We start from the raw sequence: 17351 nt of genomic DNA, 5'->3' as shown, positions 1-17351 counted from the left end.
TGTTGATCTAGTAGAAAGCATCTAAATCTTTTGGTTGAAAGTTTGGCATATTCAAAGCTTCAACTAATCTGTGAACTTCGAAGATTTCCATTTGTTTGGTTGCATGTGGAAAGGGTAGAAGAAGAAAAGGAGGGAAAGAGGGGAGCGAGGCTTGTTCCAACGAGAGCAAAAGGGAAGAGAGCCGGCGATGGTGATTAGGGGCGCCCTCCTTCCACGGCACCACCTTGGTTGCTGCACCAGCACCAGAGTTCCAAGTTTCTCTTCAGATACCAACACCATAGTCCAGGCTTGCAGTACCCAGGAAAGTGCTAAACCAGATCAGAATTATCCATCATCGCAAGTGAGTGAGAGAGGTGCTTCAATTTTTAGTTACCCTTTGCAAAGGCTACCTAGTAGCTATACAAGAATCATCATTGCGCCATCGCGTGGTGGTTATTGATTCAGCTACACAAATGGCTGACTGGTTCAACTCAACGCAAACCCCGAATTTCACCGCATTCGTCAGCTGTTATTCCTAAGCACAAAAACAGTGGAAAAGAAGAAGAAAATTGAAATGGCATAGCCGTTTTCAGTCTTCTAAGTACATGCCGGAGTTATCCTCCGGTGGATGCAGTTATGCTTGATTTTGCCGTGAGCCCGGGAATCATAATGTTCCCAGCAGTGGTGGTCTTCGAGTCAACGATGTCGTGTTATGGACAAACGCAGCCAAGATGAAACATGTCATGCAAGTTCCTGATTCAGACGACAAGCCCCTTCGCTATGTACCCGTGCCTTGCGTGCAGCTTCTGTGATGGAAAAAATGGTCATGCTTTTCCCCTCACTTTATTCCTGTTGCCAATGTAATAACACCAGGCAGTCATCAGATGCAAAGTCATAGTACAATATTTGACTCAAAGTCATAGTACAATATTATCAGATCAAGAAGCAGATGCAATGGAAAATAGAAACCATAACAGTTGAAGGGTACCGCACTCCTCCCTACCCAATTTATTCGCTTATTACAGCGCTGTGAGTTTGCACAATACAACTACAGGTAGTGGTCGTATGAACATAAAAAAAATCATTTCAAAACCTTCGGATTAGCATGCATTTCCTATACTGACTAGATTCCTGAAAATATTTCCCAATTAAAATATAGCCAAATATTCTATCCACACCAGCTAGTGATTGGTTTGCCAGCAACACATGTTATGAGGTATCAGGTTCAGCAAAACACTTAAGTGTCTGTTATAGCAGCATGCTGGGTATCAGGTTCAGCAGAATACTCAAGTGTTTCTTTCAGGTTAGTAAAGCGACAAGAAGAACTAAAACAGTTAGATAAACGAATTAGTACTTGAAATCCGAATACAAAAAACTACTTGAAGTGTATAGATTGTGGTATAATTTTATTGACGCTTCGGTAAATGTCTAACCCACAATTACGAGATCTCCATACAGAGAAAGAACAAAAACAGAGTATTTGAGTAGGTTAGACAAAATTAGGTAACAAGTATCCATTGATTTATGAAACCACATACCTCTCCTGAACCACGATTTTCGGACCACTTGCCGAATGTGACGCTCATGTTTCTCTAATAGTTCATCAACCTTGTGGGACTGGGACAATAAAGGGCCTGAATATTCAACCCTTTCTCCTCCTTGATAGTGGTCATCCTGAAGTTTCAAATAGCACACATTACTTGCATCTTCCTTAATATGAAAGAAACAGAAACTATCAAATAAATCAATGCCTCACCTTCATGCTATTTTTCGATGAGAGAGCATCCCCAAGATATATTGCATTCGAAAAATTCTGAGAGTGGTAAGTGTCGCGAGAATCAAATGAATCTGGACGCTCTAACTGTGACCACTTCTTCAGAACTGCACGCTTTGCGACCTCCTGAGGCTCTTGGACCCTGGAGTTGACACGTGCTACATGCACGTCTCTGCTATGTTGTTCCTCCAATCCAATGTTCTCTTTAGCTTGTGGCTTGTTGTCCCAATCTACGTCAGTGAATTCGCCTCTTGAACTAGATCTGTTCCGTGATCTGGTAAAAGAACGACCCTCCGGTTTTTTGGCCCATGCAAAGCCACTGGATGACGAAACAATCAAGGGCCCGGAGAAAGGGATTTCCTCCCGTGAATCATTCTTAGCATGACGAGCCCTTTCTTTAACTTGGGCCCCGGGAACCAGTTGTGTGTCTGTGAATAGCCTAGCATCACCATTAACCTTCGTATGAACCTGCATTGCACCATCCTTGGTTACCTTTGGTTTGGTTTTGGACTCCTGAAGATAGAAAGGACATAAGAGCTTTAACGAGTGGTGTCATCATCAAAAGAATAGAGCAACTGCTGATATTAGTGAATGCATCCTGTCATGTATAAAAAAAGAATACCTCTTTGTTTTCGGTTTGCCTGTTGACTGCACTTTGTTCTCTTGCTGCTCTGTTTAGCCTTGATGACTTCTTTGATGCTTCTGGCCCATGCCCTCTGCTACTGGCCTTTCTTCTGAAAAGTAACAAAAAGGAAATAGGATTGTTAGTTGTTATAGATTCTGGCAGTGTTCGAATTTTTTTGTTCGACTTCCGGAAAGAAAAATGTTGTAGTGCTGGATGGTCCTTTGATACTTATGAAGCATACCCTTTAGAAGCAATAATAGAGTACTTGACTTAAGAGATAAATAAGTTTTAACTTATTTTCTGGAACAAATGATTCCAAATTTAAACAAAGCCCACCTGTGTAACTCTTCTCGTAACTTCGCATCCATCTCCTTGTTGGGTGCATACTGAGGCAAGCTTATAGGTTCGCATGCATAAGGTTTTGTCTTGAAAAACTGTTCCAGCAAAAGAAAACACAAGATATTAAATTAATAATAAGGTGTTCTTTTACTAGTTTGATTCGACAAGCCAGTCTAACAATTTTACAACAGATATAAATAAGATTAATTCGCAACAAGGATACTAGAAATCAAAGTACTACAGTACACAAGTTATATGCAAAAGATTAATGCATTGTAAACAAAGTGGCAGTATAACTGCATGGGAAGGAAGTCAATTTCGGACATGATGCCACTGGACAAACATGCAATCATCATCCCGTTCCAGCATTGGGTATCTGCTGTCAGGAAACTGTGGATGCATGGACACCAGCACTATTAAGTGATGAAAAAGAATACTTTCCTCAGACTACACCTAAGCATTTCATAGCAATGATAACACCATTCTACATATATGGAAGATGCAAGCTATAGTCACACCAAAAATAATAGTAAACATTGTTGCATGAACAATCAGTGAAAAATCAACATATGCGATCACAATTAGATATTCACAATGATCCAGAAATAATGTTAGAACTGCTGCTTCTTAACTGTATGAGCAAAAAAAAAATATCCCATATTGACGCATACAGAGAAGGAAAACATAGGTTAGAATTAGTGGTGAACTCGATGTAGCACAAACTGGCAGGTGCAATTAAAAAATTCAATACATACTATGGTTTCCAATCGTTCATCATTATACATACAAATATGTGATATCGCATGATGGGATTTTACCTCGGATGTAAGGGCGCATGATGCAGTACCACGCTTGTATGGCTCCACCGACAGAAGAGTTTCTAGTAAACTGAATGCATGTTCCGGCACCTCTTTAAAAACATCTCGAAGGGTACTTAGATAAGGACAGTGAGGTTTAAATATTGTTGCATGAGGCAACCTTGACTTCTTCCAATAGTCATCAGCGGGGGAGCCACATAACTTAAAGATCTTATGCAATTGTTCTACCTGAAACATGAAAGAGATTTTACGCCATTGACACATAGAACACAATACCTTGAGAGTCAGCAAGCTATAATGGGGACAGGTTGGAACATGTAATGTCTGGGATAACTATGTTATAGAGGGCATAACTAAAGCAGAAAACTAGATGTGGTAACAGTGAAAGCTCATTGACATCACAACCACAATTATTCATATTATAGCATTTAATAACATCAGCAGTACGACAATGTACATATCAATTTCCCACCATATTACTGATGTAAATTAGTCAAAAAGCCTACATTTACTTTTTTTTATCTTAGTACTTAATTACTCAATACTCAGCATGACCATGTTGATGTAAATTAGTCAAAAAGCCTACATTTACTTTTTTATCTTAGTACTTAATTACTCAATACTCAGCATGACCATGTTGCTCGAATAAGGCTTTGACAGATCCCCAAAGAGCCCACACCTGGTAAACTAGACAATTCATACATACAAGTATAGGAGAACAAGGAACCTCAGATATCAACCTATCCTTAGGACTAAGGAGGATATAAACAATGAGCTGTACTGGTTAGTGCAAGCAAACTAAATTACCTCAGTTCTTCCCTGTAAGATAGGTCTTCCACGAAACAACTCGGCAAATACGCACCCAACACTCCACAAATCAACAGCTGAATCATAGTGAGTTGACCCTAGCAATAGTTCAGGTGGTCGGTACCACAATGTAACAACCCGGCTGGTCAGAGGATGGTTTTTACTTGTGTCAAAGTAATTAGCAAGACCAAAATCAGCTATTTTTAGAACTCCTTCGTTATTCACAAGGAGATTGGCACCCTTGATGTCACGGTGAACAATGCGGCGTGAATGACAATGCTCAAGTCCTGACAGTAACTGGTTCATGTAGCACTTAACCTGCAATAAGAATCAAGGAAAAAATGCCAGGTCAACACAGTGTAATGTCAAAGTTGTACCGAAGGAGCGATACAAATACACTTCTTCAAAATGGACAAACCTGTGCTTCAGTGAACTTGATGTCAGGGGAGGAACAAAGTCCAGCAAGATCATGCTCCATGTATTCAAACACTAGATAAAGGCTGCATGATAACCGAGAAGTAATCAAGCCTTCCAGCTTCATGACATTTGGATGATCAAGCCTTCTCAATATCTGTATCTCCCTCGCCATGAATCTAACACTCTCGGGCTCAAAATTGTCGAATCGCACCTTCTTCAGTGCGACAATCTTTCCAGTGTCAAGATCCCGCGCCCTAAATACACTGCTGTATGTGCCTTGCCCAACCTGCACAGATGTGTGTAATTGGAGAAAAAAAGCGCCGATTAGAAACTGTACATCACAACAACAACAAAACCACAAAAAGACAATTTCATCATGTAACCCACAGCTTCATCCTGATTGCTGCAAATATACACTAGCACCAAATCAGTAGTCAGTGACTGCCTTGTTACCAGCTTGACAATGACCCCATAGACTAAATGGTAGAAACTAGAAAGTGTAATTTCCCACCAGCAAAAGACAACTAAAACTTGTCATAGCTGACAGTAGGAGACACCAAATCCCCCGTGTTACCTCCCTTCTGATCATTATCACCACAACACAATCCTAGTACTAGTTTATTCTTCATGTCTTAATACATCACCCAGCAAAGCAGTACAGTACTATACTAACTGTAACACATAATATAAGATTCCATAAAGATGCCTACCAATCCATCCACAAATAGCAAATCCAATAGCCGTTTACCTTCTAAGAATTCCCATGCATGAATAAAACTTGCAACGGAAAATGACCTATTAAACTGAATCTGGCAGGAGAGCTGAAGCGAAAGCGGCACAGTACCTTCTCAAGCTTCTCAAAGGAGTCGGCTTTGAGAGGGATCCAGCCTTGGATGGCCTCCCCGGCAACGGCGCTAAGCCAGGACGGCCACCCGGCGGCCACCTGCTCCCCCTCAAGGCTCCTCCGGAGGTTCCGCAGCCGGAAGCTCCGGGACGCGGCCGCCACGGCGACCACAGCCTTCCCCGGCTCCTCCTCGTCGTCCTTCTTTTCCACCAACCTCGCCGCCGCCGCTGCAGCAGCCGAGCTGCGCAGGGAAGAGGCGGAGACGGCAGCGGGCTCCGGCGCGCGGTCACGGAACACGCCGGACGAGTCGACCGCCGGAGTGACAGAGACGACGGCCTTCTTGGACGCGACGCAGCCCATCTCGGCGGCGCACTAGCAGGGCACCACCAAACACGTCAAACCATACACGGCGAGCTCGCCGGCGGGTCAAGTTGGCGCGCTCCTCCCTCCCTCCGCTTTGAGGCTCCTCACGGCCGCATTGGATGGATAGAGGGGAACAGGAAGAATCAAGAGGAAACCGACTGAAGGCTCGGCCGAAAGGCGTGGTGGTCACGGGGCAAGCACGGCAGGTGTCAAGAACAAGTCGGGATTGACCTGGGGAGTAATAAATGGCGCTCGCCACCAGCAAACAGAAAGGAGACGAGACCCTGACGTCGCCCACCAGCTCCGCCGATTAGGACAGATCGGGACAGCAGCCAGCCGCGGAACCGTGATCGGCAGGGAAGGGGGGAGGGAGGGTTTTGGGCGGCAGAGCACGGGACAACCGTTGCCGCGACGGGGGAAAGAACGAAAAGCTACGGCGACCTTTTCCGCGAACTCAGTGGGCGGGCGGGCGGGCGGGCGACGGATCAAGAAACCGCCGGAACAACCGATTTTCAGAGCAGCACGGCCGCCAGAACCGCGGTACAGCCGGCAACCTTCCGCCGCCGCGTCGCCGGAGTAACGAACAGATCAAGAAACGCCACGGAATTTATTTGGGGTGGGGGTGGGGGAGCAGGCAGAGGAAAGGAAAGCTCCCCTGGATGAGTGGCGCGGAGGACGGGGTAGTGGGGGCGGGTTCGCAGGTGGGAACGGGGGCTTTAAATGGTCCTTCCTTCCAACGCGAGGATGGACCGACGTGGTGGACTGGTGGTAGACGACGACGGCGCTTTTCTCCTCTGCTTTCTCGGGGCCGTGGTCGTCGCCTTGCCTTTCCCCCTCTGCTCTGCGTGCCCCCCGCCGCGGCCTCCTGCCGCCTTTCTTCTTGTAGTTGTACCGACGACGGCCCCGCCGTACCGTGCGTGCCGGTGCGGCGTGCCGTGAGCCCGTGAGTGAGTAGCGAGCACGCCTGCGCGTCGCGTTCGGTGGCGACCGGCCCGACCCGACACGCGCTGGTCCTGGGTTGCACTGCATGTACGCAAACCCTGCAACAACAACTAGGGCTCCCAGCTTCTACTAAAAGGCTTCCATTATTCCTCGGTAGCAACCTTAAAAATGCTCCACTCCGTTAATTATGGCTATCAGCGATTCGCTAGTACAGTACATACGTACTATACTCTGGAGTGATTGCTGTCCTGGATCAAAGGACGAGCCGAACATGCGCGGCTTTCGTCCTCTTTTCCCCTCTGGTGTTTTCGCCGGAGAGCATTTCCTTCCCCGACGTGACGAGCCGGCCGGAGACCGGCGGCACGTCCGTGGTCTCCACTCCACCCCCTCGGCCCGAGCGGGCCGATTCCCTCGTCGTCGTCGTGGTGTGTGTGAAAGGGACGCGAGCTCGGCGACCCAGCTCGGCCTCCTGCCGGACACAGGTCCATGTGTGCGCCAACGAGACGGCAGACGGTTTAGTCAAAGTAACCGTGCGTGCTCGCAAAGCTGCCGGCGATTTCTGACGATCCGGTCCACGGACAATTACTGCGCTGCGAGACCTTTTCCGCTTTCGTTTTGTCCCCATGCGCTCTACGTTGACTCCGGTTCTTGCATGTTTCTGCTCTTCTACCAACCGGAGAGACATGCTTCCCCTAAAATAAATAAACGGGTCATGCTGCTGGCTCGTGGTTTGGACCTAAAGTACGCTGGCCTGTTCGGTCGGGTAGGGTTACTAGGGTATACTCGTGGTTCAATTGGTAAAAGTACTCCATCTGATTCACAAATAAGTACAACCTCTGTAACAAAATGTAGGGTGTGTCTTTTAGTCAACTGCACCAAAAAACGTCTTATATTTCGTTACAGAGGGGTATAATATATTCTAGCTTTTTTTTAATCTGATGTATGTAGACACGGTCACTACTTTCAGTCCGCATATATATATATTTCACTTTGAAATATCCAAAACTTGTTATGCTTGTGAGGGTAGGGAATATATACAATACGAAAGAGGTAGCTACAGGATATCCGTCGGAGAGTTACTTTTGTTAGGAACCCCCTTAGATTCATTTGCACCGTCGCGTGGGATACGACAAGCGGATCTCTCTTTCTTCATTCTTTTTTTTGTTTGTTGCTGATGGTTTGTCTGCAATTTCAAGGAACATGGTGCAAATACAGGAGATTGTGCCAGTTAAAATTTGTAGAAGAGGCCCAGGGATCTCACATCTCTTGTTTGCGGATGACACACTTTTATTCTTCAAGGCCTCCCATGAGCAGGCGGAGAGGGTGAAATCATGTCTGGATCTATATGCTTTGGCGACGGGACAACTACTGAACTATAACAAATGTTCCACTCTGTTTGGAGACGCTTGTCCTTTGAATGTACAGGATGAAGTGAGAGATGCCCTGAATATTCCTGATGGTAATTTTGAAGAGAAATGTTTGGGTTTACCTACCCCGGACGGGCGTATGTCAAGAGGAAAGTTCCAAAACCTACAAGCTCAGCTAATGAAGAGATTAGTGCAATGGGGTGATGGCCATGTACACTAGTAGAAAAATGACTTTTAGTACCGGTTCGTAAGGACCTTTAGTACCGGTTCTGGAACCGACACTAAAGGGTGGGGACTAAAGGTCCCCCCTAGTCCCGGTTCAACACGAACCGGAACCAAAGGCCCACCACGTGGCACGAGGCGTGCCGTGGTCTGGGTTTCTTTTATGTTTTTTTAAATAAAGGAAAAAAGCCCGCCTACTGGGCCGGCACGGCCTGCATACGACTAGAAACCCAACCTCTAGTTGGGCCAGGATGCAGGTCCGTACGGCCCAGTAGGCCCCACATGGCAGAAGACTTGCAATAGGCCCACAAAGGCCTGCTTAGAGAGGAGCTCGACACAGTAGCCGCGACGGGGCTTATAAACCGGTGCGAGCTCCTCTCAACTAGCGAGGTGGGACTAAACATTATACACTGCGGGTGGCAACGCATCACCTTTAGTACCGGTTGGTGGCTCCAACTGGTACTAAAGGGGGGGGGTCTTTAGTACCGGTTGGAGCCACCAACCCATACTAAAGGTCATCACCCCTTTAGTACCGGTTGGAGCCACCAACTGGTACTATAGGTCACAAATGAACCGAGACTAATGCATAGCCGTTCGAATCGGGACTAATGGTATCATTAGTGCCGGTTCATTTACAAACCAGGACTAATGTGTCTCATGTAAAGTAGTTTTTCTACTAGTGTTAGCTCAACCTGGTAGAGAAGTTTTAATAAAATCAGTAGCTCAAGCTTTGCGTACTTATATCATGGGGATATTTAAATTATCCTTTTCAGTTTGTGATGACATAACTAATATGGTCCGGAATTTCTATAGGGGAGCTGCAAATGGAAAGAGAAAGGTTCATTGGAAGGCATGGCCAAAGTTGCAACAACCAAAGAGTAAAGGGGGTGCAGGCTGTAAGGGCATATTATCCCTAAGGTGTTTTGGTGATTGATGACAATGTGTTTGCGGACTAATCGTGTGCCTTGAGTATCCCAGACATTTCATCGCTAGGCACAAGACGGTTGGGTGCCCCTTGAAGACTGTTGAAGACGGCGTCTTTTCTACGTTTCTTTTTGATGGATTTGAGTCGTAGGAAAGCCGTACTATTAAGAGGGGGTCCGCGTCGGAAAGGTTTGGGTGGAATCATCACGTACACGTTTCTTCCTTGTCCCCTCCTTTCCCTTGCACCTTGGAGCTTCCTCCGTTGCTTATCTCGTCACCTTGTTTCTGGCTGCTGTGTTGGCCTGCGGCAGTACTGCTCCCAGGTGAGCGGTAGTACCGTGCTGCGGCGCGGTAGTACCGCAGGTGCCCACGGTAGTACCGCTCCCCTGGAGCTGCACTACCGTGGCCCACCAGGCTAGTACCGCTCCCCGCGGTAGTAGGGGCGGATGTAATTTTTTACATCCGCGCCTACCACGGTAGTACCGCTTTCATTCCGCGGTAGTACCGTGCTCAGCTGCCAGGCAGTAGTACCGCCCCTCTGTGGTAGTGCTGTGTCGGGTTTTTGCTTCTTCCGTTTTTCAGCGGAAGTAGGCACGGTTGTTTCCTTATCCTCTCTCTTCCCTGGCTAGGGGATTCCTGCCTTGCGGTAGTACGACAAGGGGGAGCGGTAGTACCGCGCCCGCGGAAGTACCGCCCTCAGCACTTGTGCCACAGGTCTACCCTAGCCGTTGCTGGTGCAGCGGTAGTACCGCGGGCCTGCACGGTTGTACTGCGTGACCTTGCGGTAGTACCGCTTGGCAGCAAGCGGTAGTACCGCGTGGCCCCACGGTAGTACCGCTTGCCTGGTGCGGTAGTACCGCTGGCCGCGGGCTGGTAGGTGGATAACGGTTGGATATTTGTCCCTCACTATATAAGGGGTCCCCTTCTTCCCCGTTGACTCATCTCTTCCAACCCTAAGTTCCATTGTTGCTCTAAGCTCCATTTTCGCCCGATCTCACTCCCTAGCCAATCAAACTTGTTGATTTGCTCGGGAGTGGTTGAGAAGGCCTCGATCCACACTTCCACCAAGAGAAATTTGATTTCCCCCACTAATCCCTTGCGGATCTTGTTACTCTTGGGTGTTTGAGCATTCTAGACGGTTGAGGTCACCGCGGAGCCATAGTCCATTATGGTGAAGCTTCATGGTGTCGTTGGGAGCCTCCAATTGAGTTGTGGAGATTGCCCCAACCTTGTTTGTAAAGGTTCGGTCACCGCCTCCAAGGGCACCAATAGTGGAATCATGGCATCTCGCATTGTGTGAGGGCGTGAGGAGAGTATGGTGGCGCTAGTGGCTTCTTGGGGAGCATTGTGCCTCCACACCGCTCCAACGGAGACGTACTTCCCTTCAAAGGGAAGGATCTTCGGTAACACATCCTCGTCTCCACCGTCTCCACTCTTGGTTATCTCGTGCCTTTACTTGTGCAAGCTTATTTGTGTCATATCTCTTGCTTTCTTGTGTTCCTATCCTTGTTGCATCATATAGGTTGCTCACCTAGTTGCATATCTAGACAACCTACTTTGATGCAAAGTTTAAATTGTTAAAGAAAAGCTAAAAATTGTTAGTTATCTATTCACCCCCCTCTAGTAAACCATATCGATCCTTTCAATTGGTATCAGAGCCTCATCTCTTTATTAAGGACTTTACCATCCGAAGAGTATGGTTGATACCGTAGATGGTGTGGAGGAACACTCCGGTGTGAATCCGATCTCGTCCACGGGCGATGGGGAAACCTCGGTCTCTCGTGAGGAGTTCAATGTGGCCTTGGAGACATTGAAAACCACCATGACGACCGAGGTTGAAAGCATGTTTACTAAATTCCTTGAAGGGCTTAAACTATCCACCACACCGTTGAAAGTGGGCAATCCCACCGACAAGGTGACGGATGCTACCTCCGATAAGGGGGAAGCTAGTAGTGAAAAGGCTCCTTCTTCTAGTGGTAAGAATGGCACCGATATCTTTGCTCATGTGGAACCACCACTTGTTTATGGTGGACCGGTTCCTTCTACTCATTTGAATCATGCCGATCCTCCCCCTAAGATTGTGAAAAATGAGGACTTTGATTCTTGGGTTTACCGCTTTAAACGTCATTTAAATCATGTGAACACTAATCTTTGGAGAATCATTGAAGAAGGTTTCTATCCGCATGATCCAAGCAACTTCACACCTCGAGAAGCCGCGGATAATCAATTCAATGAGAATGCTCTCTTCATCATTCAAGATGCAATCCCACCCGAAGACCTACCTCATCTTCGGCCCTTCGCCTTGGCCAAAGACGCATGGCTTTGTGTTGTCTCTCTCTACCGGGGAAGCGCAAGCATTCAACGCTCCAACTATGAAGTGGTGCAAGATGAGGCCGATGAGTTTGCAATGAAAGAAGATGAAGAACCTCGTGAGCTTTATCGGAGAGTAACCAAACTCGCGGTCTCACTCCGAGATCACGGGAGCAAGGACACGGATGACAATTGGATCAAGCGCAAATTCCTCAAGGCAATGATGCCCTACCACAAGGCCATGTCCTCCGTCATTCGTCAAAGACCGGACTTCCACACTTTGACCTCAAGCGAAGTGTTGGATGAGTTTGTGGCCATGAACATTTTGGACAAGACCGCCGACAATGCGGTGCTTCGTTCTCAAAGGGCAAAGAAGCCCAACCTTGCATTGAAGGCCAAGCTCTCTGTTGAAGAAGAAGAAGAGGAAGAAGATGAGAGCAACCCCGAAGATACAAAGTATGCATATCATGAACACATGGCACTCGCTTCAAGGCAATTTTGGAGCAAGAAAAACTCGAGGCCAAACTTTAACAAAAACAACTCAAGTGGCACGAAGAGCAGGCAACGTGTAAGGACTTGCTACAATTGTGGCAATGTGAGTCATTTTGTTGTGGAGTGCCCGTATGAGAAGAGGGAAGACAATGGTGGCAAGCTCATCCGAAAGGACAAGGCCAAGTCGTTCATCAACAAGAGCAACTTCACCAAGAAGACTCCTCCCAAGGCATTGGTGGTACAAGAAGAGTACAATGAGGATGATGACGATGATGAAGATGGTGAGTTGGCTGCCATGGCCTCAGTTGCCATTGCGACGACTCCACGGGTGTCTCTCCTCGACTCACCCAATGAGAGCATCACCGCCAAGTGCCTCATGGCTAAAGCCACCAACAAGGTAACCCCCAACATCAAAACTACCATCATTAATCATCCTTCGACGGATAGCATTGACGAACATGAGGGAGCTAATGTGGAGGCAAATGAGTTTGAGGCCTTTATGGGCAAACTTAAGGGTAAATCCAAGAAGCACTTTGTTGCTCTCTTGGAACAACTTGGTGAAGCCAATGACATGATCGAGGCTCACGAAGATACCATCACTAAGATGGAAGGGCATAGTCATGACTATGACGATGAGATTTCGGATCTTTCCAATGCTCTTGAGGAAGAGCGTGGTCTTCGTTTGGCTCTTGAGGAGTCACACAATGTTGATCATGCTAAGTTAAAGAAAGATTATGATCATGTTCTCATTGTTTCTCATGTGCTAAACTCCGAGAAGGCCGAACTTGAGGTTGATCTTGCTAGACTCAAAGAGGAGTTTGATCTACTTGACAAGGCTCACAAGGTCTTGAAGGATGCTCATGCTAGCCTCAAAGAGTCTCATGATCAACTTCAAGTAAAGCTAACCAAGGAAAAAGCCACTTTCCCTCGTATGATGTTCATTGATAATGCAAATGCTACTAACCCGTGTTGTGAGCATGTGCATCTCGTTGAGGAGAACGCTAAGCTAAAGGGGCAACTTGAGAGAGGTCTTGTGACTTGCATACAAGGCAAGAAGAACCTCAATGATCTCTTGATCAACCAAAAGGGAGTTGTAGCCAAGGAAGGGGTTGGGTACGTGCCCGACTCCAAGAACAAGAAGAAGAATGACAAGACCAAACGACCTCCTCCTCTCATGCAAACCTTTGTGAAGGAGGGAGAAAGTGCCTCCGAGGAGAAGAAGAAGAACAATGCGAAGGGTGGCATTGTCAAAAGGGACAATGTCACTCCTCGCATCAAAGCCGGCGACTTTAATCCTTCTTATGTGTTATGCCGTGCTAGTGATGGGCATGTCTATGCCAAATTCGTTGGTTCTCTTCATGAATACATTGAATGGTCTATTTGGGTTCCAAAGACCCTTGTTACTAACATCAAAGGACCCATTACAAAATGGGTACCTAAAACCAAGCATTAATCTCTTGTAGGTGTTTGCTTCCGGTGGGGGATCATGGTTGCTCGATAGCGGAGCTACAAATCATATGACCGGAAGCAAGGACTTGGTGGTGGACGTGCACAAGATTCCATCTATGCCCACCAATGTCGAGTGGGGTGACACCTCATCTTCTAAGGTATTGGGACTTGGCAAGGTGGTCATCTCTCATGATCTCACGATCGAGAAGGTCATGCTTGTTGAGTCCCTTGCATACAATTTACTTTCTGTTTGTCAACTTGCAATCATGGGATTTGCCACTTTCTTTGATATCGAGACCGTGGCCCTCTTGTGGAGCAAGACTCTTAAAGTAGCCTTTGTTGGGCATGTCGAGAATGGTCTATATGTGATTAACTTTTCGGAGCGACCCACTAAGACCGCGACATGCCTAATGGCTAAAGTTGATGTGGGATGGCTTTGGCATCGTCGTCTAGCCCATGTCAATATGAGATCTTTGCAAAGTCTTCTCAAGGGGGACCATGTCCGTTGACTAACGAATGTTAGTTTTGCTAAAGATTGTGCTTGCAGTGCTTGTATCGAAGGAAAGCTACATGAGAAGGCTCACCCTCTCACGACTATCATTTACTCAAAGATGCCTTTGGAGCTCCTTCACTTGGATCTCTTTGGTCCTCCATCCTTCGATAGTCTTGGGGGTAGGAAGTATTGCTTGGTGATTGTGGATGACTACTCAAGATACACTTGGGTGTATTTCTTCAAGAGGAAGAGCGAGACCCAACAAACCGTCATTGACTTTGCAAATGAAGCACAACGTCAACACAATGGAAAGATCTTGACAATAAGAAGTGACAACGGCACCGAGTTCAGGAACTACACCTTGGATGAGTTTCTTAGTGATGAGGGGATCAAGCATCGATATTAAGCACCTTACACCCCTCAACAAAACAGTGTTGCAGAGAGGAAGAAACGGACGTTGATGGATGCGGCAAGGACCATGATGGCGGAGTTCAAGTCTCCGTACAACTTTTGGGCCGAAGCCATCAACACCGCGTGTCATGCATCCAATCGGCTCTACCTCCACAAGGGCTTGAACAAGACTCCATATGATATACTCACCGGTAACAAGCCCAACCTCAAGTACTTTCGGGTGTTCGGGTGTAAGTGTTTCATTCTCAAGAAAGGTGTTCGGTTGTCTAAATTTGAGGCTAGAGCTTATGAGGGCATATTTGTTGGTTATGCTACAAACTCTCATGCTTACCGTGTCCTCAATAAATCCATGGGACTTATTGAGGAGACGTGTAACATGGAGTTTGATGAGAATAACGGCTCCCAAGTGGAGCAAAGTGGCACTTGTGATGTAGGTGACGAAATTCCTCCTCAAGCCATACGAAGAATGGGTGTTGGCTTTATCCTACCCATTGAGGAACCCCTTGTGGCCGAAGGAGAAGGACAATGCTCCACTCAAGTGGAGCCATGTAACATCCCAAAATTCTAAATTTTGGAATGTTATATTAAATAAATAGTTGTGATTGTTTGTTTGATTTTTGTGTGATTGATTGTGTGAAACTGAGTGGAAATTGAAACTTTTTGAAAGTTGAATGAGAGGGAATAAAAGGACTTTCCCAAAACTTTCATCTTGCATTTTGATCTCGAAGAATTCAAATTCATTTCATCACAAGATCCTAGAGTGAAGATAATATGACTTCTTCCATTTAAAGAAATGAAAAGGGGTTTGAAAATGATTTGAATTCCATTTGAAATATTTCAAACTTAGAAACTTTAAACTCAATGAGTTCATGTGAGAAGATAAAATGACTTCTTCATAATTGAAGAAAGAGAGTTGGAAGTTTCAAAGAAATAAATTGGAAGTCACTTTGAAGTTATTTGAAACTCATTTTTCCATTTGAAGTTGTTTGAAATTCCAAATTCAAATCCAATTGGGAGTTATTTGAGTTTATTTTCAAAATATTTTTCTCCTAAAAATAAATAAATGGAAATAAGGGTAAAATGATTCCCTTCAATGGAAAATTAGGAGAAAATAAATTTGAAATCATTTTTCTATTTTAAAAAAATGATTTTTATTGATTTTAAATGCAATAGTAGCACCGTTTGACTTTTATGAATTTTTATAGAATTTAGTTGAACTTGAAAATAGTTCATCTTATTCGGGGTATTTTTCTGAGCATTTTGGTATATAATATGCCTATATAGTTTTTTTATTATTACTCAGTTTGTTTGTTTTTCTGATTGTTAAAAAAAGAGAAAAACTTTTATTTAAAAAAAAAACGCACGCACGCGCTGGCCAGCCGACCCAGCAGCCACCCAGCCGCGCGGCCCACTGGCCAACTGGCCAACTGGCCCAGTGCCTCGACCGGCTAGGCTTGCCCGCGCCCGAAGGCCTCCACCTCGTCCGTTCGCTCCTCGTCTCCCTCTCGCTCGCATGCAGCTGCCAGGAGGGCCCCACCCCGTCACCCCCAACCTCTCACTCCTCCCGCTGGATGAGCACGCACACGCACCCGCCGGCCGAAGCTCTAGGGATAGAGCTTATCCCTCGCTCCCGAGTCCTCTCTCCGCGCCTATAAGAAGCCCCCGAGGCTCCTCGTTCGGTCTCACCGTCTTGCTGCTCCCCACGCCGCTTCTAGCCGCCATCCCATCACTTCGCATCTCGCCGGAGCCGAGGTCTTCGACGGTCCATTCCGTCTCTAGTGAGCACTCCCTGACCTCCATATCTTTGTCAATCGAGTTGCCCCATCCTAGGAAATCTTGTTGACATGGTTTTGGCCCATAGGTCCCGCGGCAACGACCGCCCGCTCCGTCCGACCTCGCCGGAGTGAGCGGAGCGCCGCTGCCCTTCCTCCGCCTGTCTGGACGCCGCCGACGGCCCGCAACACCAGCACCCGAACGCCCTGGATGCGCCGCATCTTCCGGTGGCCTCTGCTGTCGCCGGAACTCGCCGTAGTTGCCGCCCCGACGTGCCGCACCCTCACCGGAGCTCCGGACGCCGCCGCCTCCCTCTGCTTGTCGCTGGCACCCCACCGCCCGCCGACTACACCACCGGACCGCTAGCACCGCGCCACACCTCCCCGACCCGTTCGCTGCCGCCGAGGACAGCCGGAGTCGCCGCCCCGTCCACCGCCCAACGCCACTGACGCCGCCGTCGTTGCTCGGTGAGCCACCGCCCAGCCCCTCGTGCATTTTCTTTTCTTAAAAAAACCATGCGGTTAACCGCGGTTTAGATTAAACCGACCCATTCAGATAAACCGATCTTGGTTTATTTTGTTTTATTTAGCCGTGGTTGTTATTTTTTTTTCTATTTAGCGGCTGTTCGCTCTATAAGCATCGAAGCGAACAACTTACAGCCTTTAGAAATCTGCCACGTGGACAGGACTTGTTTGTGATAACTTTCTTCACCGTTCAGTCCCTGGAATTAGCAGATTAGCCCCTAAACTTAGAATAGCCACAACTTTTTAACCGTAACTCCAAATTCGATGAAACCAGCGGCAAAATGTTCGTCTCGAATAGCTTTATCCAGAGAACCAGCTTTGAAAACTTTTGGCCAATTTCAAATTTGAATTTATTCAGGTTTGAATTCAAACTTCAATTGGCCATATCTCCTAAACCGTAGCTCCGATTGATGTGATTCTTTTTGCACCATGTCACCGTAGCCAAACCCTACCACTTGGACCATTGTCACACATTTTT

The 17351-nt window shown here is 46.8% G+C and overlaps 1 protein-coding gene across 1 annotated transcript; it reads right to left on the bottom strand.

Annotated features, from left to right (window-relative positions):
- Positions 1-1742: 1742 nt before the first annotated feature.
- LOC125536387 (protein IMPAIRED IN BABA-INDUCED STERILITY 1) lies at positions 1743-6838 on the bottom strand. The gene is given in 8 exon segments (XM_048699600.2): positions 1743-2056; positions 2058-2266; positions 2376-2487; positions 2715-2812; positions 3536-3763; positions 4343-4660; positions 4761-5045; positions 5604-6838. Coding segments are annotated over 8 exon segments (1683 nt in total). The 5' UTR covers positions 5964-6838; the 3' UTR covers positions 1743-1983.
- Between the last annotated feature and the right edge of the window lie 10513 nt (positions 6839-17351).

This window comes from Triticum urartu, chromosome 2A, assembly GCF_056163025.1.
Source record: "Triticum urartu cultivar PI428250 chromosome 2A, HENAU_Tu73, whole genome shotgun sequence".
NCBI classification, from domain to species: Eukaryota; Viridiplantae; Streptophyta; class Magnoliopsida; order Poales; family Poaceae; genus Triticum; species Triticum urartu.
Note: the sequence above shows the minus strand (reverse complement) of the source record. Positions and strands in the feature narration are given on the sequence as shown.